This window comes from Eurytemora carolleeae, unplaced genomic scaffold (genome assembly GCF_000591075.1).
Source record: "Eurytemora carolleeae unplaced genomic scaffold, Eaff_2.0 scaffold1397, whole genome shotgun sequence".
Taxonomy (NCBI): domain Eukaryota; kingdom Metazoa; phylum Arthropoda; class Copepoda; order Calanoida; family Temoridae; genus Eurytemora; species Eurytemora carolleeae.
The window spans coordinates 55,694-81,104 of NW_019397290.1; the positions used below are offsets into that span (position 1 = coordinate 55,694).

Sequence of the window (25,411 nt, forward strand, 5' to 3'; positions counted from 1 at the left end):
GATCAGGATCAGGATCAGGATCAGGATCAGGATCAGGACTTTCGGGTCGAATAACTATAATTAAATGTTATATTGTAGATTCATTTGTAAAAATTAAAGATAATAATGAATACAATGAATTTTTACCATTTTGTATATTATAGTCCCTATGCAGTCTGTACAAAGCATGCTTACAATTTCGTAATTTTCGCAGTCTTCGACGTCTCTCGAACGTGAGCTGTCTTGCAATACGGACCATTCTTAAAATAAGGAACATATGTTATTTATTAAATCTCGGTTATTTAACAATTTGATTAATAAGAAACATAATAATTAGTATTATATTATCATATATGTACTATCACTAATTTAATATTATTATTATTATTAAAATTATTATAATTATTTACCATTATGAAAATTAAAGTTGTTAATTAATTAATCATCACAAAACCTGCCAATTGTGCCCAATTAGTAAAAATGTTAGAATAGAACTGAATACAAGTTTTAAATTCACAATTCTTAATACACCAGGTTAATTTGCATCATTAGACGCGCAAAAATGTGAATCTAAACACTTTATTTTGTATGTTTTTGTTATATTTCATAAATAAATAATTTTTTTACTTTTCTTTACTTTACTTTAAAGCATTTTGTTTCACCATTATCCCAGTTATAATATAACAAATGAAATATTAGCTTGTGTAATAATGGACGATTTTGTTGATCTTTTACGATCAGCGATTCAAGGATTTTTTGGATCACTGAGATCATAGCTACCTAGGGGCATCATGCCCCCTCCTCCCCCCCCCCATCTTTTACCCTATGGTTAGACTTTTGAATCCTATTTTGAATCCTAACGGATTTATTTGAGTTTGCATGTGGATTCTATAAATAACCCAAGCGACGCCGAATTTTCCGTTATCTCGAAGACCCAAGCGTTGGGGAGGGGACGGACCAACCCCGGGGTAGCTAGGGTTAAATGCAAACCAAGGATGGAGCGAAATGCAGGGAAAAGAGTTAGTGGATGATCAGCTCCCTTATACAGAGGTTCCCTTGAAGATTCCCCATCACCCTGAAACCGTTTCGATTCACAATATCTGATTAGTATAGTATCAATCGTATATTTTTTGTATCTTTGTAAAATAAAGTATAAGAAAAACCGACTCGACGAATATATTATTTTCTAGTGGTTGCATTAAGTATTTTTTTATTCATATACAATACTAGCTTGAAGTGAGACACAAAACTTCATTTTGAAACAAAGAACAAAATATCTGTTTAGAAAATAAAAACTAGGCTGTTAGGGTAGTTCTTGCCCTTTTTTAAATAGGTTTTTAGGGTTACAATATTTTCTTTTAACCGTTGATTATTAATCCATCTTTTTATATTGTTTTTGCATTTTAAAATAAATATGTTTTCATTTGAGGACAACGAAAATAATTAATTTAGGTATATTAACATGTAATAACTTAAACTTTCATTAGAAAATTGTATCCAATAAACGTCAAAACTGGTAAACTGATCGGGTCCCACTTTTATTTGGAATATCACATGACCTCAGGGAAATTTGAAGGGTCAAACCTAATAAAAAATAGAATATTGTAACTGGAAAAAATTAACCAATTTTAACAAAAATCCGCAAAATAATTGTTTATTGGAGTATGATGAAAAATGGCCGCTTCAAAATTATCAGTTAAAAGATGAAACCTGAAAGCCGAGTTAGATGACTATATCTCAACTTTTGTTAATGTACAGTAAGTCCTAATGACCATAGACCTAACTACTAAATGAGTACCAGGAGTTCCAGCAAACATTAAAATAAAGATCCATGCATTGACGAATAAAAAAGATTCATATATATTGATTTTTAAATAATAAATAGATAGCATTTCGGAAAATTAGGTTTTTTATTCGATGTGGCCTCTGCTCTGATCTTTATTGCATAGTGTTCAAATGAATGCCTGCATGCATTTTAGAAAAATATATTTCTTAGGTTTTTTATTCCCTGCACCTTTCCCACTGATCAGACGCTTTGTTGTATTTGTAAAGGTTGGATGACACGTGTTTCAGCTTTCCACATTTGTAGATTCTCATTTCAAAACTTCTTAAATAGTTTGACATTTCTTAACCAGTTTGACATTTCTTAAATAGTTTGACATTTCTTAAATAGTTTGACATTTCTTAAATAGTTTGACATTTCTTAAATAGTTTGACATTTCTTTAATAGTTTAACTTTTCTTAAATAGCTTGACATTTCTTAAATAGTTTGACATTTCTTAAATAGTTTGACGTTTCTGAAATAGTTTGACATTTCTTTAATTGTTTGACATTTCTTAAATAGTTTGACATTTCTGAAATAGCTTGACTTTTATTAAATAGTTTGTCATTTCTTAAATAGTTAGTCATTTATTAAATAGTTGACATTTCTTTAATAGTTTTATTTTTCTTAAATAAATTGACATTTCTTAAATAGTGTGACATTTCTTTAATAGTTGACATTTCTTAAATAAATTGACATTTCTTAAATAATGTAACATTTCTTTAATAGTTGACATTTATTAAAAAGTTCGTCATTTGTGAAATAGTTGACATTTATTAAAAAGTTTGTCATTTCTGAAATAGTTTGACATTTCTTAAATAATTAACATTTCTTGAATAGTTTGACATTTCCTAAATAGTTAAAAATAGTTAGGAAGTCATAAAAGAAATTCAGAATTTTAAGTTATAAACAAATGATATCTTCCACAATATTATTCAAAAAAGGGGTTAAGGGTACTGTGTGAATCGTAGGTGCCCCTCTTGCATATAGCCACACTTAAAATTACAAAAATAGTCCCTTAAGCTAGAGGATTACAAATTGTATCTCTTTTAATTATTTTATCTCCGAAAATGTTTTAGATATTATAAATTTAAATTATTTCAGGTAAACCCCGTTAAAGCGGTATTTAGGAGCAACTACAAAACGTTTTCTCACTGCACGTTTCCTTACTTAACACTTCCTTACTGAACGTTGCCTTGTAAACGAAACGTTCTCTGTTGCTGAACGTTTCCTTTCTGGACGTTTCCTTACTAAACGTTTCCTTAATGAACGTTTTCTTACTGAAAGTTTACTTACTGAACGTTCCTTACTGAACAGTACCTTACTGAACGTTTCCTTGCTGAACGTTTCATTAATTAATGTTTCTTAACAAAACGTGTCCTGCCACCAAACGTTTCCTGTTACAAAACGTTTCCTGCTACAAAACGTTTCCTGTTACAAAGCGTTTCCTCCTACAAAACGTTTCCTGCTACAAAACATTTCCTGCTACAAAACGTTTCCTTACAAAAGTTATCCAAAAAATTGTGTTTCGTATAAAATGTAACATTTTCTAATTTAATACACATGTATCCAGCCAATATACAATTTTTGCATCAAACGCGCAATGCACAATGGGCTCACTAGACAGAGTGGTGTGAGTTAATGTGTAATAATGCCAGACCGGTAAATTCCTTGAACTGGTTCGAATCATTCAACTATTGGGCCCTTGTGATTATTTAAAGAAAAAAAGTTGGTAATGAGTCCAGTTTATATTGGTGATCACTGTATAAGAAAAGTCTCCTGTTTACTGGGTCCCCCTGTACCTGGTTTCCCAGCTTCTAAGGATTATCTGCTCCCTTGTCTGGGTCAGATTTATTAAATCAGACTTTAATGCTTCCCTAGAATAATTATATTTTTTATGGAAAAGTACCATAAATCTATTTATGTCATTGTAATGGGTATTATTAGTGTTAAAAAGTTTTTGCCGAGATTTTCATTTTCATCGAAAACAAACTAGAAAAAATTAAAATCCCGGCAAAAGTGTTTCGAACGCATGATACCCATTTCATAAAATATGTAGAGTTATTCAGTTTTACTCAGTTTTTTTAAAAGCAGGTTACTTAATCACCCTGTGTAGTAGGGTGATTAAATAACTTTATCCCCCTACAATAAGACAAATTATGTATGAAATTTGAAATTTTAATAGCAGGGTAAAACAGTTATTTTTTCGCTCTGTTTTAGGGCGATAAAATGATGAACAACTTATGTTTTTGAAAAGAATATATTCTTCTTTATAACTTAATTTATTTCTGTTGTACATACTTACGAGTTACGGGTAAGAATAATGATAAAATGGCCGAAATTACTCATATTGCATATTTTAAAAAAATCTATATCTAGAGCATTAGGCTATTTTTGTCAACATTTTATTGGCAAACATTATTAGCATATGTTATTCGAAGTTAGTTTTCAATTTTTCTTGTTCAAAACTTTTGTATTAACTTGTTTCGGTAAACTTATTTAAAATTTAAATTCGAGTAAAAATAAACTTAAAACATTCAATTGGAAGCAAAAGACGATTTAAAAGTATTTCAAATGGATCATTAATATTATTTAGATGGTTTAAGGGGGGGGGGGAGAAATTTTTCTCTGATATAATTTATATGCTTGAGTTCAGAAGGGGGTAGGGGGTCTTACCTCTCCTCGTTTACAGCTTTCAGTCTGGCTTCAAGTAACGTCAACTAAAATAAATGAAAATTAATCCTTTTTTTACACAGATTTCTGGGTAAACTTTGAAGTGTTGCAACGCCTTTGTCTTTCTACATTAACTCACTTACACTTTTTTGTAGTTCGAGATATGCAAATTTGAAATATTTAATGCAGATGCTTTTAACCCTATCCCTGCTGGGGTACTTGAAAACCAGGAAACACGGGGGGGGATTTGACCCACCCACCCTCCTCTAAGTCTCATGATTGATGTTCAAATATGACAAATGATACATTATTGGAAAGCTGTTATGCTTTACTTTTAGAATCTGCGAAATATTTTCTTCACAAAATCCAGTTATTTAGTGAAAATGTTTGCAAACAAAAGAAATGTTCAAAAAATGATAAAATATACATTGACCAATGAGCATGCCATTTCAAAAAACCCAAACCCCCCCCCCCCCACCCTGTAGTTTTTTTACATAACTAACTCAAAAAGTATTGCTCTCAGGTTTTTGAAATTTTCTTTCCTAAATACCCTTAGCCCTCCCTTTAGGTCTAAAACTGGGCTTTTAAACTAACTGCCTGAGGTCTCAGGCACACTGCCTGAATGACTACATTTTCCTGTAACAAACTAAAACTTTGTTTTGACCCACTTTCAGTTGTCAGATTTAGATAATTCTAAGCTTTTTGGAAAGCCTTTGACAAAAGGAAACGGATTGGACAAAACGGTTAAACAACTATAAACTATGAAAGGTCAACATGCTTCTCTATGTGAACTGTCATATATTTCCCTGATTATCTATTTAATGACCGAGATTAGACCAATTTTTTTCAAAATCTTCAAAATGTCATAACTATTGGATCACTGTAAATTGTCTAAATCATAACATTTCTTTCTTAATAAATGTTCCGCCATATCTCTGGTGGTCTGCATAAAATAAATAATTTTACATCCATCACAATCCTTTTCTAAATTCTTATCATGATCAGTTATCTCCCTAGAAACCGGAAGTTTAAAGAAAAGACCGGAAGTAAGCCAACTAAACCGGAACTTTAAAGAAAATGATAAACATCTTAGAAATTACATTAAATGCGCCAAATAATACAAAAATGTTACTGCTTAATCAAAATTGTAAAATTTACTACTTTATAATTACATAAAAATCAACAAAACTGGAAAACGTTTATCGCATGTTTATAACAATCATTTTCGTCAATACAATGAAATATTCCAGTAAAACTACTTTAATCCTATTCCGGTTGGGCTATTTTTGTCTAATCAAGGCCGGGGTGTTTCCTCCCCCCATGATTTTGCCCTTAGAGTTGAGATAGTGGAGTGTGATACATGTCCTGAGTCCACCTTTTCAGGACCTGCTTATTAAAAAAATAGACCTCTTATTTCAATGGTTAGGGTGTAAGGGAGGATTTTAGATAAGTTCAAAAAGTAGACAGAAAAATGTTAAAAATAATTATTTCAATTTTGGACAAATATTAATTGTTACACATGTTATTACATCATTTTTCAAGGGCTTTTCAAATATATAATGTTTAGCCCTGAAGTTCACAACTATGATGTTGAAAAAGTGAAGAAATTTTAGAGTTCTAATGTTTAAGGGGAAACATCAAATTAAATCTTTTGATCGTTCAATTTTTACCCTGTAAAGGCTGGGAGGTCTAAATCTATGCATAGACTGGGGGAGGGGGACGTTTGGCACCCCCCCCCCCTAGCAAAAGGCCTTTTTAGAGAAAAGGTATAGGCTTGAAATGCATGTTCATAGTCCTATTTTTTCACAGACCGGACTTTTTATCCGCCCTTTACCCTACCCTATAAATTTGAAAAAAATATTTTTTTAACAAAAAATCCTTTAAATTACTATTCGTAAAAAGTCACAAAATTCACGGTGATAGTGTCTAAAATGAGAGTGCTAGGACAAAAAACTACAGGGGGGGAAGCGACAAACGCCCCCCCCCCAGCCTGATTAGGATTAAGAGTTACAGGTCAATCTAAAAGTCTCATCCTTTGTGGGTAACCCTGTACCTTACTCCTGAGGTCTAACAACTCTCCCCTCTGAGTTCTCTGTGTTGTCTCTGAAACCTGGAGTTCTCTAGTTTTACACTCAACCTAGAGTAATATCTTAAATTAAAGGGACTGTGAACAATTTACACCAGTTTCTTCCACTTCTGTAAATATATAGATTGTATATTTATCTATGTAAAATTTTGTACAGTTAAACCCAAAATAAAGAATTCATCAAATGTCGTATTCTTTACTTTCTGATAATGGAATGTTGGAGATATTTAGTTTTTTAATGAAATGATTATATGTAGCTCTTAAAGACTGTTCTGGCATATTCATGGCTATTTATTTATTTTCGCAAATACTGAGAACTACGTAAAATAGTATAAAACCCATTGAAAAGACGACATTTAATAATTTTTTTCGATGTTTGGCTCATTTAGGGTATAACTGTATGTACCAGGGCTAAAATTAAAACGATATCAGACCTTGAAGTCATCAACCATATTCTTAAAAAAATCTTTTTAAATTTAACTCACGATCTCGAAATGAATTATTTTTATATAATGATATAAACCCTGTGATTTCAAACCAATAATAAATTTAAAATTATAAACCTTTTTTTAGTTCGAGATAATGAACAGAATGTAAAGAATTTAAAAATTGTGAGATATGTCCAACTACGGCTTCAGGATAGTAAAATGTATGCTACAGTGGTACGGCTTTGTAACCTCTTTTTACATATTAGTTTTAAACTATCTTGTTTTTCTAAATAGCTCTTTAATAAAGAAGTTATGATTGAAAACATTTCTGTGTTACGTGAGTGAGTTTGTTGATACCTGAAGTTCCGCTGAATGAAGTTCTTGCTCCAGTCTTAATCTTACATCTTCTCCTGTACATGCGGAACATACATCTTTACTCTCCATCCTGTACAGTGAACATATGTATGTGTTGTGTATGTAAGCTAACCGGAAACAAAATTATAACTTGAGTCTAACTAGCGAGGCTGACATAAGTAGGGAGGGGTCGTTTTAATTTTCTCGTTGCAAACGACGAAAAACAACGAAAAACGAAACGATCGTTTTTAGAAAACTGTAAAAACGAAAGTAAATCAAACGTTTTCTTGGTCGTTTTTATAACGTTTAACAACCCTAGCCATAAGCGACAACATTTTCCCCTTCCATGCCACACACAAACTTTTTTTCTTCGGACAGCCATAAGCCATACGTTCTTTCATGCTACAGCATTTCAGTCTTCCAGCAGTTCTCCATATAGTTTCACTTTGACAGATTTGAACCGTTATTAAAAAATTGTAAAAAGCAAATAATATTTCTTCTGATGAAATTTAACAATTTGATCTAACAGAATGGATTGAAATCTCTAAGGTCTATGATATGGGTTGCAAAGATTTAAATTTTACCTGAGAATATCATGAAGAAGGGATTTGATTTCTATGACAATACATTTTAACTGTCCAATCTGTAAGCTCTGTACAGTGTCACTATAAAAAGTTAAAATATATTTTTAAGCTGAAATCTAGAAATAGAAACAAACTAGCAATTTTGTTGTTAAGAATTTCTAACCCCGTAAAAAAGTTAACAGAAAAATAAATAAAATATCTAAATCCGAACCCTCCACATTAAAGTATATAAAAATTGTCCTGCCGGCTGTCCTGCCTGCCACATGCAAACAATCAAATTTGCATGATTATTTTTCGTAATTTTTTCCAAAACTATGATGACTATGTCCCTATGAATCTGTATTCTGTACCTTTGAGGACAACGTTCCAATGAATCTCTAGCTGTGAGGGCTATGTTCCAATGAATCTGTACCTGTGAGGGCTATGTTTCAATGAATCTGTATTCTGTACCTTTGCGGACAACGTTCCAATGAATCTCTAGCTGTGAGGGCTATGTTCCAATGAATCTGTACCTGTGAGAACTATGTTCCAATGAATCTGTACCTGTGAGGGCTATGTTCCAATGAATCTGTACCTTGAGGACTATGTTCCAATGCATCTGTACCTGTGAGGAATATGTTCCTATGAATCTGTACCTGTCAGGACTATATTCCAATGCATCTGTACCTCTGAGGAATATGTTCCAATGAATCTGTACCTGTGAGAACTATGTTCCAATGAATCTGTACCTGTGAGGACTATGTTCCAATGCATCTGTACCTGAGAGGAATATGTTTCAATGAATCTATACCTGTAAGGACTATGTTCTAATGAATTTGTACCTGTGTGGACTGTGTTCCTATGACTCTGTACCTGTGAGGACTATGTTCCAATGAATCTGTACCTGTAAGGACTATGTTCCAATTAATCTGTACCTGTGAGAACTATGTTCCAATGACTCAGAATAAACTGCTGGAATTCGATCCTTTTCTCTTTCCCTAAACATTAGTAATTCTTCAATTGTAAAGTGAAAAAATGCACAATGTTCATTCATTTCAACAAAAAATCAAAAAAGTTGCTTGTTCAAACATTGTTTAATATTTTAAATTTCAAGTTTGAAATAGAATGCAAATTTACGAGTTCAGTGTCCGTCAATATGCTAACGGTCTGGGAGATATGTTGAATCAAACAAATGATTATTAATCTATCTAGACTATTTTATCTGATGCTTTTTTAACTAGAATTTTGTGTTTATACTGTCATCCATTGGGTTCTACAGGGACTGCCATAATTTCAATTAACCTTTTAATTAAAGAGGGTCTAGCATGCTTTATATGAGTATCTACATTCGAATTTTTAAAAATCGCATTTGCCACTTCTAGATTTTTCTGAAATGAATGTGACATTAATTGCTTTAAGTTCACACCGTACGCTATCGTACACTCTTATTGTATGGCTTTTTACACAGCGTTTAAGAGAAATGTACTTGAGTTCTCTGTCCTCATTGATCAGTCAAGATGTCACTCTTTTGGTTGGATGGTCCATGGAAATTATGTATACAGTCCATTTATGCCTCAAAGTATCAGTCAGATATATTTATCTTGAAGAAACAGAAATGAAGCTTATAATCAAGCTGTAGACAACTAGTTGTTAACCCATCAAGGATATTAAGATCTAATAATCAAGCTGTAGATATCTAGTTGTTAAAACATCAAGGATATTAAGATCTACTAATCAAGCTGTAGATATCTAGTTGTTAACCCATCAAGGATATTAAGATCTAATAATCAAGCTGTAGATAACTAGTTGTTAACCCATCAATGATATTAAGATCTATAATAATCAAGCTGTAGATAACTAGTTGTTAAACCATCAAGATATTAAGATCTAATAATCAAGCTGTAGACAACTAGTTGTTAACCCATCAAGATATTAAGATTTATTATAATCAAGCTGTAGATAACTAGTTGTTAACCCATCAAGATATTAAGATCTATAATGATCAAGCTGTAGATAACTAGTTGTTAAACCTTTAAGATATTAAGATCTAATAATCAAGCTGTAGACAACTAGTTGTTAACCCATCAAGGATATTAAGATCTAATAATCAAACTGTAGACAACTAGTTGTTAACCAATCAAGGATATTAAGATCTAATAATCCAGCTGTAGATAACTAGTTGTTAAACCATCAAGATATTAAGATAATCTATCATAATCTGATCATGGGAATTATCATGGGAATCAAAGATTATAAAGATAGCACAAGAGAGATATTGTCATCGATTTTTGAATCTATAATTCAATTGGAAGTCAAACCTTATATAAATCCAACGTATAGAAACCGCTACGTTTAGCAACAAGGCGTTTTTTCCGGGAGAACATTTTTTTATATTTTTGAGAAATTAAATAATCAGTGTAAAGTAAATATAATTTTCATAAATCATTTTATTTAAATGATAAAACGGAATTTTATGAAATTATATTGGCATTACTGGAGACCTTTCTTATACTTTTAAGAAATTTTTTTTCTTCTAAAAATAAAACTGTAGATAGCATTTTTATAAAATATTTTTTCAAATAGTAACATGCAATTTTATGTATAACAATATAATCATTCATTTATGTTGTCAGTACATAGATCTGGGGGACCTTAAACACATTAGAGAGCAGTGCAAATGTACATATTAAACTATTTTGCTCCTTTAATAATCCTTAAAGCTACAATGTTTTACAAAAACGTTTAATTCTCAAAAATAAAAAAAATGTTCTCCCGGAAAAAACGCCTTGTTGCTAAACGTAGCTGTTTCTATACGCTGGATTTCTATAAGGTTTGACTTCTTCAATTGGATCCTAAAAGCTAGAATATTAAGACGATATTAAAGCAATTGATTTATATCAATGTTGTTACAAAACGAATGGATTTACATGAAGCTTAAAAAACAACACATTTTATGTCTTGTCTTTTTATTCTATGATGAGAATACTGTGGACAAAAGAATTCAGGAGGCCTAGAAAAAGAGATTAGAAGGAATACCATAATAAACATCCTAAGCCGTAAAGTGTACAGGGTTACCCAGAAAAGATGAGACTTCAATGATGACCTGAAACTCTTATAATTTGACGAACTGGACTAGGTCTAGTTTCTGTGAGCTGACTTTACTACAGGGGATATAATAATAAATCTCTGTAAGAAAGTCACCGGAAAAAAAGTTTCTGGAAAAAAACCTGGAAATAAAAACTTTGGTGAAAATAATAATTGTGAACATCTTTTGATCCAATGAATTTTTCACTATAAGAGGAGTTTTTTTCCGAGGACTTTTTTGTATAAAATCATACTGGAGCCAGAAAAAAAGTCCTATAAAATAAAGTCTCAAAATGTTGGGACTTCCAGAGATTTTTTTATTTTAAGGACTTTTTTCCACAAGACTGTTTTAGTGCAAAAACTTTATTTCCGAAAATTATTTTTTTTGCGCAAAATATCATTCAGGTTTTCAATTACTAAATCAAAATAAACTGTCAGAAGATTACAAATTTTTTTTTTTTTTCAAAAATTTTACATTTTTAATGCTAAAAATTGTGGAACTTTTGTCAATTGCCATAAAATGTTGGACACCCTGTATAGTTTACATATAGTGGTTCTGCTGAATTTTAAATAACTGTAGTTTTAAACTTATTGAACTAGGAATTACCAGAATTAGTGAACAGGAATCGGGATATAGTATTTTCAACTTTTTCAGTTTAAATATACATTTTAGATGTTTAAATATATATATATATATTAGCAGACTTGCACTTGGTATATTTCTAACAGCTTGGTATATACACATAATATGTATATATACATAATCTATGAATATACTTTTCTTCAGTTTGTCTGTTTGTATCCAATTAACGTCAAAACGACTGAACTGATCGGACCAAACATTTTTTGTTTCTGTTACAATGTTTACAAAGATAGCATGTTCATGATTGAAATAAAAGATGGGCACGAAACGCCCATATGGCCTAGTATATACATTTCAATAAATCCCCCCCCCCCGCGCCTCAAAAATTATAATATTTGACTTAAACACCTTGTAGGTAGATCTATTTATAATTGGTTTCATGTGAATTAAGATTATACTAGTTTATCTATTTACAGATTATAAATGTATTCGGCATGCGTTTAACATGTATTTTAAAATGGTTTAAATCAATTTGACCAGAAAAGGCACATTAAATAATAGAACATAACTCATCCATTCAATGAATTAAAGGGGTCACTAAACTTTCTGTCCGGCTACCACCGGTTCAGTTTTACTTATTTAACAAAAAATACAAATGTTTTCTTTTTTAATAGATTTATAAAAAAACTTTCTTTAAAAAATCAAAAAGTTTTTCTCGATCTCAAAATAATTATACGAATACAAATATCAATTAAAGCTTATGGCCGCGGGATGATCGGGCAAATTTAGCAGAAACCATAATTTAAAGGGAGTGTTCGCGAAAAATGAAATCGGGGGTTTAGGCTTACGGCAATAAATAATCGCTTCTGATCGCTACTAATTTTACTAATCTATCAGTTGCGTCTATATGGAGAAAATCTACGTTCTTCGGTATGAGACGTTTTTAACAATTTTCTGCTTATAGACGCAACAGACAGAAGAAAGATTAGTAGCGATCAAAAGCGATTATTTATCGCCGTAAACCTATACAACCTTTCATTTTTCGCGAACACTCCCTTTAAACTTATTACGACTTCTTGAAAAATAATTTTATTGACATGTGCCACATATTAATATTTTTCAATATTTTTCTGAAGTATTTTTTGAACTTTTTTAAACTTACCTTTCTCAACTATCTCAACTGCATGGCAAAATCATGGGAGGGGGGGGGGTTGGAATCCACCCCCCTCCATCCATATTAGACAAAAATAGCCCATTTGGGATAGGGTTAAAAAATGTAGACAAAAAAATGTTCTTGCCTGATAAGAATGCACATGTTCTTCAGCTGGGAATATGCTGATAATATTTCTTCACTTAGTGTGTAAACACAACTCCCTTCATCCTAAAATAGTTACATTAAATACTTAAGTTCAAGAAAATTTTGCTGAATTTCGGCTCCAGGGGGAGGGTTATCAAATCAGACGCCCTGACTTAAAGGTTAACATAAAGAGATAAGGCTTTTCCTGCTGTGTCTGTAATAATGAATGCACATGCAGATTTGAATCTATTTATCTTTAGGATTTGATCAAATCTAAACAGGAAGTTATCTTTAAATTAATATGATAATAGAGATATAAGAAATATACTAATACACAAATTTTAAGTATCCATCCTGAATTAAACATTTCATAGAAAACATTGTATTTATAAAAAATGAAGAGTTGAAAAAGTTAAAGAATTAAATTTCGCTGCAAATTTAAATTTTTTAATCCCGATATATCTGTAACCACAAAGACCAAATTTAATTTGAGCCAAGTCGTTGAACCACTACTGGTTCAAATTTGAACCACCGATTCAAAGTTAAAGACTTATGAAGGATGTATCGGTTATTCAAAGTTGAGCCGGTGAAAGGCAGTCCAAATTCCAGATATTCGGTCTCAGGACTCATAGAACTTCAATAATATTAACTTATAAGTCAAAGTTTGAAATATCAAAGACTTTCAATTTATTAGTTTAAAATTAGATATAAAACTTCTAAAATTATATTGTGTTTTGAGTCTAGGAATTATATTGTGTTTTGAGTCTAGGAATTATATTGTGTTTTGAGTCTAGGAATTATATTGTGTTTAGAGTTTAGGAATTTATTTCGAAATTCTTTTGGGAGAATCTTCTTTTAAGGTTACTATGATACTTAAATTAAAAGCACGGCTTAAAGGGACTGTAAGCGTATGTTTAAGTGACCCTCCATGCAAAGATGGCATTGTCTGATTTACAACGGTACCCTTGAAGCTTTGTCTGATCAAGTATAAATTAGATATCCATGTTTCTTGTCCCAGTTTTTTTTCTTTTGTGGCTTCCCTGAAAAAGTGACTTGCGCATTACTTGCTTGTACAAAATAGCGGAGAAATAATCAGATTTGAACACTTTTAAACCTAGTCTTTTACATTTTAAATCAAATTAAACCCTCGTTGTAGGGTCACATTTGCTTATATACTACCTTTAAATGTGAAACATATTAAATATTAAAAATATTAAAATATTAAATATAAAAGAATATTGAATATAACCTGAAATTGTTGATTGTCGTCTCCGTCAAACTCATACTCTTCCAATTCATTTATTGCTTCAAACTGTTTACGTAAACTCTAAATAAAGGTAATGCAAAAGTAAACATAACAACAAACTATTTACGTAAACTCTAAATAAAGGTAATGCAAAAGTAAACATAACAACAAACTATTTACGTAAACTCTAAATAAATGTATTGTACAAAGTAAACATAATAACAAACTGTTTACGTAAACTCTAAATAAACTGTACTGCAGCAAATAAACATGACAACAAATTGCTTACGCAAACTCTTACTTAAACGTACTGCAAAAAGCAAACATTACAACAATGTCTATCGTAGATACCATTTTGTTATAAGAAATAAAATAAAATGTTAAAAAGTAAGCATGACAAAAAATTATTTACAAAACCTCTCAATTAACCGTACTGCATATTTCTTTATAGCATTAAATTTTGTCATGGTCCTTGCATTATTATAAATTGTAAAGTTAATTTTGTAATATCTTTATTGCCATGTCACTGCTTGCAAATAAAGATTATAACAACCAAATTGATTATCAAGTACAATAGGTGGCAACAGAGAAATGGACCAATTATGCATGACGTCACAAGTGTCAAATAAACAAGGAAAACGAAAACAGAAAATATAGAACACATAAAATTGCACTTATTTTATTGTGATATAAACACTGTATTCTAAAATAATCGCTATTATTAATAATTTTTTCGGACACAAAAACAGAGTTGACACTTGTGACGTCAGAATACAGATGTACTGAGAGTGTACAAATTTTACGTTGCCATCTATTGTACTATGGAATCTATTTGACAACAACTATCTTTGCAGCAACAACAAAATTAGGGTTTGAAATGATAAAAATAAATTTTTTTGTATTCTGACTTTAATACACAAGGTGAAAGATTGTTGAGTAGAAGACCAAACCGTGATTGAATTTAAAAATTAGAAAACGAATTGCCTCTGGTTAGTCCAGGTTAAGAGTGACATGTAAAGCTATAGAAAATAAGAAAATATCTGTGATTGATGAACAGAATAACGTTTAAAGGGCACCGTTGTGAATCAGACATATCTTTCTATGAACGGACCCTTGAGCTAAAAACTTTTGAATGGGATATCCTTAATCACGATCGGTTAATTAATCTGGAGATTAATAACAAGAGGAGAACAAGCATATTAATCTGGAGATTAAGATAAAGAAGAGATCAATATCCACAATACTAAAGTTTTGAGCTCAGCCTCTTTAAGGTAATAAGGTTAAATCTCTGTTTTGTAAATAAACAAAATAATTTCAAAGATTCAAAAAATTTATCTAAGATAAAAAACTTGATATTACCTTTTCACTTTCAGTGCCGGACATGTCTAGTTCTGATTGAAGAGATAATCTAAACATTTTATTAAATGTTATTTTTGTTAAATTTTCAAAGAAAAATGTTTAGTAATTTTTTACAACTATCATTAACTTGTTCTAATTATCTTTATTATTATTATTGCTATTTTCATGATTGTTACTATTATAATTATTATTATTATATCATGTATAGTTTATGAACTGTATTCAAGGGAACAGGTTAACTCTTCCCTCTCCAGTAACAAGCTCTAGTACATAGTACATAGTATACATATTAGATAAATATACAGTACACAGTACTCATGTATAGTTTATGAACTGTATTCAAGGGAACAGGTTAACTCTTCCCTCTCCAGTAACAAGCTCTGTATACAGTACATAATAGATAAGATAAGCTAAGTTTATTGCTAAAATACATGTATCTGTGTACAGAACGAGTTTACAATTACAAATTGATGATTATATTAACAGTACAAGTATAAAGCAATTAGGTGGAAAATAGCTCTTGGCTGTTTTGATTATTTTTTCCACCTAATTTTAATAATAATAAAAAAACATTTCAATTAAATAGATTTAAGGAGAACTATTAGAGATCAGGGTGCGAATTTATCTTATGCAAAATAAATTATACATTAAGTAGAATAACTAGAGTTTAAAGTAAATTTCTGACATGTACACAACAAATATCAAAGCATATTAAAACATATATAATTAGTTTTACAAGAATAGCAATTCGGTTTATAACACATTGTAATGTAATTTTCAAAAAGAAAATTTAGTAATCTATTTTTGAATATACCAGAGAGTCGCTTCTTTTTAAGTCAAGAGGCAGGTTATTCAACATCTTAAGAAGAGAGCTTGATGATAAACACTGTAATGAGCACATTTTGAGAATGTCAAGTTGATAGTTAAGAGATCTTTCAAAGTTTTCAAGCATTTTGAAATTGTTTTCAAAAGATGCAGGAAGAAGTTTATGTGTATATTTATACATACATATAGCTAGATATATAGATAGATATATAGTACACAGTAGACATGCATAGTTTATGTACTGAATTCAAGGGACCAAGTCAACTAATCCCTCTCTTACTAGTTCTACATACATCACGCAGTAAATATATAAATATACAAATTACAGGCTCTACACAGACAAGTACACTGCACACAGCACATAGATATACAAGCTCTATAGAGAACACAGTACATAGTAAATAGACATACAAACCCTGTACAGTAAACAGTACATAGTACATAGATATACAAGCTCTATGCAGTACACAGTAGATTCACTAGATATATATATAAAAACTTTATTCATAACACGACTCATAAGCATACAATTCAGCTCCATACATTACAATTGAATAGTCACTAGCTATACTGTCAGCTCTGAGTTGAGCAACATAAATGGACTTGTCAAAGTTACTGATAATGTTATTCACAAATGTTTGGAAGGACTTGTCGACTATTAAGTACTGTAAAGGGAAATATTGCTGCTTTTAAATCAAATTTTAAGAAACTGGCGCACTACAAATTCAAAATCGTAAAGATAATATCCATAATACTATGAAATTGCAGTCTTACAAAGATCGCTTAAAACTGCTATAAGTGTTTACAGATTTTTAAACGTGTGTGCAGGGGTCTCTAGCGGTGTTATTTTGTACTACAAAACTAAAATGTCAAGTATACTGATAACTTTCTCAAAAACCGGTTTATAAATTGGTGGATTTTATAGAAACATTTAGTACATTTTTAAAGGAATAAAATCATTTCATTTTCAAATAAATTCAAGATGTTATTTCATATTTACTATTTGAATTTAAAATGAGTAAATTATAGGGTTAAATGAATTTAAAATAAAAAATGTACAATTAAATGTACATTAAAAACTCTTCGAGTATATTTTAGTTATAATTGGAATGACTGAACTAAAATCCAATCCTGGCCAATCCTATACTTGCATCTTAATATTATAGACTAGCTGGAAACCCAGCGTGGCCCAGGGGAGTGAAATTACAATTTTAAATATTTTCCCTTCTCTAAAAGTGGGCCTATACCCAGCTATAAACAAAAAAACCCGATTTCGGTTATACCACCTCGTATATATTCGACAGGTTTCGAGAGTTGATCGGAGCTACGATCATCAATCATCATATCTGATTATGGTTCTTAGATGCACGTGGATAGAAATATGAGTTCTACTTAGCTTAGACACCTAGGCATAGCTGAGTTCCCAAGATATTTTACTTAAATATGATAATTTACTCGAAAACTAAAAACCAACTCACTAAACTTAGAATATTTTTCATTTCGACTTCCCTTATAAAGACATATGAACCTAATCAGGGTTCATGCATTTTTTAAACAGAAATGCAAACACCCAAACAAAGAGACATACAAACTGATTCTACTACTTTATACATAAATAATACAAATATATAATATAGATGATATATATGGACATAATTAAAAGAATATTTGAAATAAACCTGAATCTGACGCTCAAGCTCGAATTTCCTGTTCATCACTACATCAATCTCATCTCTGATAAATATATGGAAAATATATAATGAATTATATATGTATATATTCCTAGCCAAAGCTTCAAGTTTATCTTGAAGGTAAAGGTTAGAATTCCTTAATTCTTCACTCTCCCTCTCTCCTCTTCTAAATATATAAATTACTAGCTTGGGAACCCAGCTTGACCCAGGGAAGGGAAGCTAGTTTCACCGTTTACCCGGCCTTTGTTGTAAATTACGATTTTAACTATTTTTCCCGTTAAAATTGGACCCACTCAAAATCCGCGGGTTCCCCAATCAAAATTTGAGGCAAATCAGTCCAGGGTTGCCTGAGTTGTAATTAAACAAAGATACAACTTGTATTGAAAAAAAATTCTGAAAAAGATAATTTGAACTCAATATCTCTTCTCATTAAAAATTGCCATTTTTAAATGTTGTTTCACAGTTCGGCTAAAGAAACATCAAAGAAAATTGTCATAGTTAAAAATTCGACGATATCTTAAACATCATTGCTCAGAAAAAGGTGAAAAGAATGATGTTGTGATTAGGCTATGCTCTTCTTTAAATAGAAGGTCACTTGACATAACGGTAACAGTCCCTTTAAGAAATAATATCCCCTGAGCTATCTTATAACATCTTCTTGTTCTCTTTGCCTTCTCTCAAGGGTTGGTATATTTTATATACCGTTTTGTAAGCATTAAATTTACCTCCTCATGGCCCATGGGTCCTATTAAACTACTTCTGCTTCCTGATAAGAGCTTTTAAACAACTGCAGCTACCTGATGAGAGCTTCTTGTTCTCTTTGTCTTCTCTCCAGGTCTTGTATAGTTTGTGAACTGTATTCAAGGGAGCAGGTCAACTCCTCCCTCTCCAGTAACAAGCTCTAGTACATAGTAGATAAATATACAGTACAAAGTACTCATGTATAGTTTGTGAACTGTATTCAAGGAAACAGGTCAACTCTTCCCTCTCCAGTAACAAGCTCTAGTACATAGTACATAGTACATAGTAGATAAATATACAGTACACAGTACTCATGTATAGTTTACCTCCTTCAACATATATTGGCTAGACTAACCTGACAGACTCAACTTGGTCAAAATGGGCCTGCATTCTTGTTCTTCGTTGATTAAATTGTAATTGCAATCTAAAGATATAGACTTTAAATTTTGAAATTTTAATAGCAGGGTGAAAAAGTTACCTTTCCGCCCTGTTGTAGGGCGATAAAGTCACTTAATCACCCTACAATATTAGGTGTGATAAATTCCATCAAAATTGAATAAAAATATTGATAATTTAGAACCATCAAATAAACTAAAATTACCGACCGAAATAGTTAAGACATTGTAAACAAAATCAACTGAAAGTGCATGGTTGCCTTTTTAATTTTTCCTGATATTGGTACTAGCGAAAAGTATTTCTAATAACAAGAAAACGGCCATGGTATGCCCAATTTAAAGAGACTGTAAGCGTAATTTCAAGTGACCCTCCATGCAAAGATGGCAATGTCCGATTTACAACGGTATCCTTGTAACCTTAATCTGATCAAAAATGTGGGTGATACCGTCGTTTTCTAATTGGAACCGTGTTTATTTCTGGGAGTTTTTCCATGGCTTCTTATAAGCAAGAAATACGCAGACAAAACGCAAATAAACAGTTTTAAGGATCAAACGATGATATCTATTTCATACTTGAGCGGGTACTGTTGTAATTCAGTAATTTGAATCTTACATGAATGGAGGTTAACTTTTAATTATATGAACAGTCCCTTTAAAAGAAAAAATATGTCCTCTTACCTTTGTATTTCTTGTTTCAGGTTGTTCTCTCTCTCCTCGACATCTCGGAGGTCAGAGGTCAGCCTCTGATTCTGTTCCATCAAATCATTGATAGTCTATAATAAATATTAATCAAATCATTGATAGTCTATAATAAATATTGATCAAATCATTGATAGTAGGAAACAATTGATTAAGATTAAATCAGTGATACTCTATAATAAACAATTGATCAAATCATTCATCTTCTACAATAAACAATCAATTTAATTATTGATTGTTTACAATAATCAATTGATTAGATCATTGATCGTCTACAGTGAACAAGATCAGATCATTGATCGTCTACAGTGAACAAGATCAGATCATCGGTCGTCTACAGTGAACAAGATTAGATCATCGGTCGTCTACTGTAAAAAACTAAGTTGAATGATCGTCTGCAGTAAATAAGATCAGGTTATCAATCGTTTCTAAAGTAAACAACATCTGTTCATCAAGATATGTTAAATATATCAAATTCATTTATGAAATATTCAATTATAAAATTTTAGGAAAATTATTAGAGACAGGAAGTACTTTAGCTTGTCTATTAAAATTCCGCACTACGTAACATCCTACTTAACCTCTAATTGCCATAATGCACCACAATTCATCATCTACATATACAATATGAAATATATACATATTGCTAAAATAATAACAAAAAATATATATGCTCACAGCCCCAAAAGCCTATTATTACAGGGTTTATTAAAACTTTTTTGAAAGACTTTAAGTTTTGTATCGTGCATTTTTAGCGCCTACTTTTTTATTTATTTTTTTATTTTTAGGGTTCTCTTCTCTTTTAACTTCTATGAAAAAACTTTGTGTTTGTCAAAATGATTCAAAGGTTTATTTTTTAAAGAAAAAAATTGCTAAAATTTTAGTTTAGACTTTAATTAATGAAGTAAAATCAGAATCCATAAGATAATTTGTTTCAAATCATGAACGTTCTTGTCTACAGGGGAAAACAGCGTGAAAAATGTCTTTCTTTGGACAGTGTGACATATAAAACTTTGGAATAGAAAAGACACCTGCTAGACTTAAGGTTTTATTTTCAATAGTTCATGGAACATTGAACCCAGCAATCCCAGTTTACTAACTTGATTTTCAAGCTTAACGTAAAACTATAGCACTTTAACATACAATATACAGAAGATTGTTACTTTGTAGTTTTTCTAATCCACATTTTCCCCTTTGCAGTTCCCGTTGTTCTTTATTAGAAAATTTGTCTTTACGTCTTTACGTCGGCTTCAAAAATAATTTTTAAACGTAAAAGTGTAAAGTTCTCATATTGTCAACGGAATTGTAAAGAAATTATCTAAAGGGGTAATTTTCAAAATAAAAATTTTCAATTTTTTGAAAAAATAAAAAAAAAATGATTTTTGATGTTATTTTTTTTTTGTCGGTCCAAATTTCCCTTAATTTACCAACTGTTACGGTTGAGAGGTGTGTAGTGTGAAGTGTGCACGCACGCGTCCAAATCTCGAAACATAATATTTCATAAGCGCACGCTTCCCTTCGTGGTTTCTTTATCCTTCCGGCCTTTCATGTGTCTGTCTGTATGTACTACATGTCTGTCTGTAGTACAGTGTGACTGTCTGTAGTACAATATGTCTGACTGTCTGAACTCTAAAGTACTGTGCGTGTCTGTTTTCTTAAAACTGTTTGTTTGTTGAAACAAAAAATACCTGATTTTTATCTCTTTCAAAAAATTTATGAGAACTACTATGATGACCTATTGCATCCCTGAAATAGCAAATTTTGTAGATTTATAATTTATTGCATTTATAAACTTATCTTGTCTTAATTAAGTATTTTAAGAAATAAAAAAATCCTGTGATTCATAATATTCATATTCATAATAATATTATCAGAAGTAGGAGATTTTGTGCTGATAATCTCTGGATAGATAGATAGATAGATAGATAGATAGATAGATAGATAGATAGATAGATAAATAGGTAGATAGATGTATTTTACTGTAAATAATAAATCATTGAATATCGTATTACAAATTCTTAAAACTTTAAATTACACAGATCCTATTATTCTCTATTGTTAAAAGATATCTAATTATCTATATATTTAAATTCATTTGGCGTAAAATTTATAGGAAATAGTTTTTATTGTTCAAATTTTAAAATATAAGTAATTCCAGACATTTGGAGATCTTAGCTTTTTATCATTTCACAGGGTATGAAATCCAAGAAATCGCTTATATGGTAGCAAAATAAGAAACCAAAAAAAAATCGTTTTTTTTGACAGTCATTCACATTTTTTGCCACCAAAAAGGCAATTTTTTATTGTGTTATGTAGAGCATACAATCTAAATTTTGAAGAAAATGTAAATGGCAGAAAAAGATAAATGACTCCCAAATAATCGATTATTTTATTTCGAAAGTAGAAAGAATCTGCAAAAAAAAAAATTTAATAAAAAACATTTGTGTTAATTAAATCATTTCTATTAAACCCACCCCACTCTAAAAGTTGCCGTTACAACATTTACTGTATATATTCAGCCGTACTGTCCAGTCTAGACTACCCTGTGAACTCACCTAAGATTTGTGAGGTCTGTTTGTAACTCTTGAATTCTGATTTCATATTCCTCTTCAGCTACCTCCAACCTTCTACGCAGCTGGTAATTCTCTTGTTCTAAATCCTGAAAATATTCAGAAAACTAATGCTTTTTACTCTTCTGTAAATAAAATTATAATGAAGTTATGCTGAATGATTAAATGAATATACAGGATTAACATTTGACTGAATATAAGGATGAAAATATTCAATAAATGAATGAATAAATTCTTAAGAATTATTTACACATGAATATTTGAATGAAAATGCTAAATAAATAAAATGAAAAAATGATTAAAATTATTTACACATGAATATTTAAATGAAAATGCTAAATAAATAAAAAATGAAAAAATGATTAAAATGATTTACACATGAATATTTGAATGAAATTGCTAAATGAATTAAAAATGAAAAAATTATTAAAATTATTTACACATGAATATTTGAATAAAAATGCTAAATAAATAAAAAATGAATAAATGATTAAAAATTATTTACACATGAATATTTGAAAAAAAAAGTCTAAAAAAAATTAAAATGAATAAATGATATTAAAAATGAATAATAAATAAATATAGGAATAAATTAATAACGAATAAATAATTAAAAATGATGAACAGATATAAATTTATAAATTTATATAAATATAAATTTATGAATAAACTAATGATGAATTAATGATGAATTAAAAAGGATAATCATGTTGAATAAATTAATAAAAAATGATTAAATGATTAAAACTGATAAAAGGATGAATATATGAATGAATATATTGAATGAATGAAAAAATGAATAACCTCAAGTTTGAATGAATACTCCTCTGCCATCTGCTCATTTTTCCTGCTCAATTCCTCGTTCTTGAGAAGCAATGCTTTACCAAGTTCAGCGGCTAGGATTAAATCCCTCTCCTTCCCGGCCAACATCCTTAAAAACATTTTTACATTTTACATTTTTCATTTTTATTTATTATAAGTAGATTCTGGCCTAACCTATAGTAAAACATTATTAGTAACCAGTTGTAGGTGTAGAGTACAGCTAACTGAGCGCACAGGTAGGAAACTAACGTACCCCCTGAGCCCGAAATTTAAAAGAGTATCGTTGAACGAAACTCCCGAGTTTCCTTTTTGGGGTCTTGGCAATTGTGTAGATTTTGATTTAAGAAATTTTAAAAAATGAAGAATATGAAGAAACTTAATAAAATAATATTTCACAACAAAAATATTGATATCTACAAAACTGGGTAACCCCATTCTTGAAACCCGGGTTTCAAAACTGGTTTTCATAACGATACCCTGTCTTAAGTTTTGGGCTCTGGTCTTATACCCACAAAATCTTGTTAAACGACTTTATGAAATCGAGTTCATCTTTCTGACCATGAGCCCGAAACTTAAGACAGAGTTGTGTAAATAAACCTAGTGCATAGGAAACCCGTGCCCGAATTTAATGAATTTGAGCCGTGGCTTAAGTCTGCCAAAAACCGGTTTCAATTGAGCGCCAGCTTAAATATGCAAAAATTGAATACAATTTTAATTGGAACCAACCATGTTTGATACGCGGCTTAAATTTAAGCCGCGGCTCAATTTTTTTAAATTCGGCCTCCGTTGTTGCAAACAAATATTAGGGAGTCACGGAAGTTCGTAGTAAGATGTTGACTCCACTGGAGACCATCGGAGGGAATTCAATATCACTGGAGGGGTTTGAAAAATCGCATTTTTCAATTTAAAACTTTACGCAGGGGGATTTACATTCCACTGGGGAATTCAGTTATCTAATGGATATCTGAATCCCTCCAATGGAATGTAAATCAAGGTTAAGTTATGACTTGCAAATCCCGATTTTTGAAACCCTTCAGGGAAAATGAAATCCCTTTGCTGGTCTCCAGTGGAATCAAAATCTTACCACGATCTTCTTTGATTCTTTATTAGGAAGTTATTAAAATAAAGTTATAAAGTAAGTCTAAAAGTCGACTTTCTTTTCCAAAGTTTTTTGGTTATTTTCTTAGCTCTCAAAATAAGTTCTACGCAAATACAAAAAACCTCATTATGCACAAAAACATCATTATGTACAAAAACCTCATTATGTACAAAAACCTCAATATGTACAAAAACCTCAATATGTACAAAAGTATTTAGATCATATATACTTAACCTGCACTTCTTTCATCAACTTGAAATGGCGAAAAACAAGTAAAAAATGGTTTAACTATTTTTCAATTGTATGTCTGTAAATCAGAAAATGTTTTGTTATTTTTATTTTTAAGAGATAAAATCCTTGAGAAATCTGCAAGTTTTTGGCTCTCAATTGTTTCACATGAAAATTTTATTATTTGCAAATAAAAATGTTCGTAGCACTCCTGTATTCCGAGTCATTAGCCTCTGATCCAATCAGGGTTCAGCCATGTGTTTGATGTCTATTCTGAACCAATAGAAATAATATGGCTGTAACATCTATCTTTCTATCTATCTCATTATCCAATCAGAGTTATGAATTACTGAAGTGCTCTTCTTTGCATATAAATACTTTGCTTGAGTGTCTGGGTGTCTGTTTGTTTGTATCCAATAAACGGCTGAACTGACAAAGCTGAATATTTTCGAGAAAACTCGCTTGACCGGCCCAGAGGGAAGGTTTATGGATGCTTGACCGGCCCAGAGGGAGGGTTTATGGATGCTCAGAAAACTCGCTTGACCGGCCCAGAGGGAAGGTTTATGGATGCTCAGAAGTTTTTTGACTTTTGTAAAATTTTGAAATTCTAAGAAAAAAAATAATAAATCCCCGAGCATATTTTGCTATTGATTTATAGTTTACAAAGAGAAGATGCTCACAGATAGAGACACAATTAAAAATATAAATAGAAGATAAGCGCAAAGCGCACTAAAAGCCTGGTAGTTATTATATTGAGGTAGATTTGAATATAATTACCTGTAAATGTCCTGTTCTGTTGGATCTGAATTCTTCATTACAACCTCCGAATCTTGTGTTAGTGTACACTGCAGAGTTTCATCCATACTG

General features: G+C 30.9%; 2 protein-coding genes across 2 annotated transcripts in view; both read right to left on the reverse strand.

Annotated features, from left to right (window-relative positions):
* The window catches only part of LOC111713303 (bicaudal D-related protein homolog), a gene marked incomplete in the record, with an annotated part of 23,499 nt that extends 3,615 nt beyond the window's left edge, over window positions 1-19,884 (reverse strand). The window contains 13 exon segments of the mRNA XM_023488140.1: window positions 1,994-2,086; window positions 3,604-3,678; window positions 4,478-4,521; window positions 6,528-6,611; window positions 7,346-7,433; window positions 7,927-8,007; window positions 8,841-8,903; window positions 12,871-12,953; window positions 14,119-14,196; window positions 15,475-15,523; window positions 18,788-18,889; window positions 19,087-19,155; window positions 19,805-19,884. Of these exon segments, the coding sequence (XP_023343908.1) occupies window positions 1,994-2,086; window positions 3,604-3,678; window positions 4,478-4,521; window positions 6,528-6,611; window positions 7,346-7,433; window positions 7,927-8,007; window positions 8,841-8,903; window positions 12,871-12,953; window positions 14,119-14,196; window positions 15,475-15,523; window positions 18,788-18,889; window positions 19,087-19,155; window positions 19,805-19,884 (989 nt within the window).
* LOC111713304 (bicaudal D-related protein homolog) lies at window positions 19,884-25,411 on the reverse strand. Its single transcript, XM_023488141.1, has 7 exons — window positions 25,322-25,411; window positions 24,756-24,817; window positions 23,392-23,473; window positions 23,200-23,326; window positions 22,381-22,484; window positions 21,514-21,571; window positions 19,884-19,931 (listed from the first exon to the last, which is right to left on the reverse strand). The coding sequence occupies exons 2-7, from the start codon at window positions 24,769-24,771 to the stop codon at window positions 19,884-19,886; spliced, it is 435 nt and encodes a 144-aa protein (XP_023343909.1). The 5' UTR covers window positions 24,772-24,817; window positions 25,322-25,411.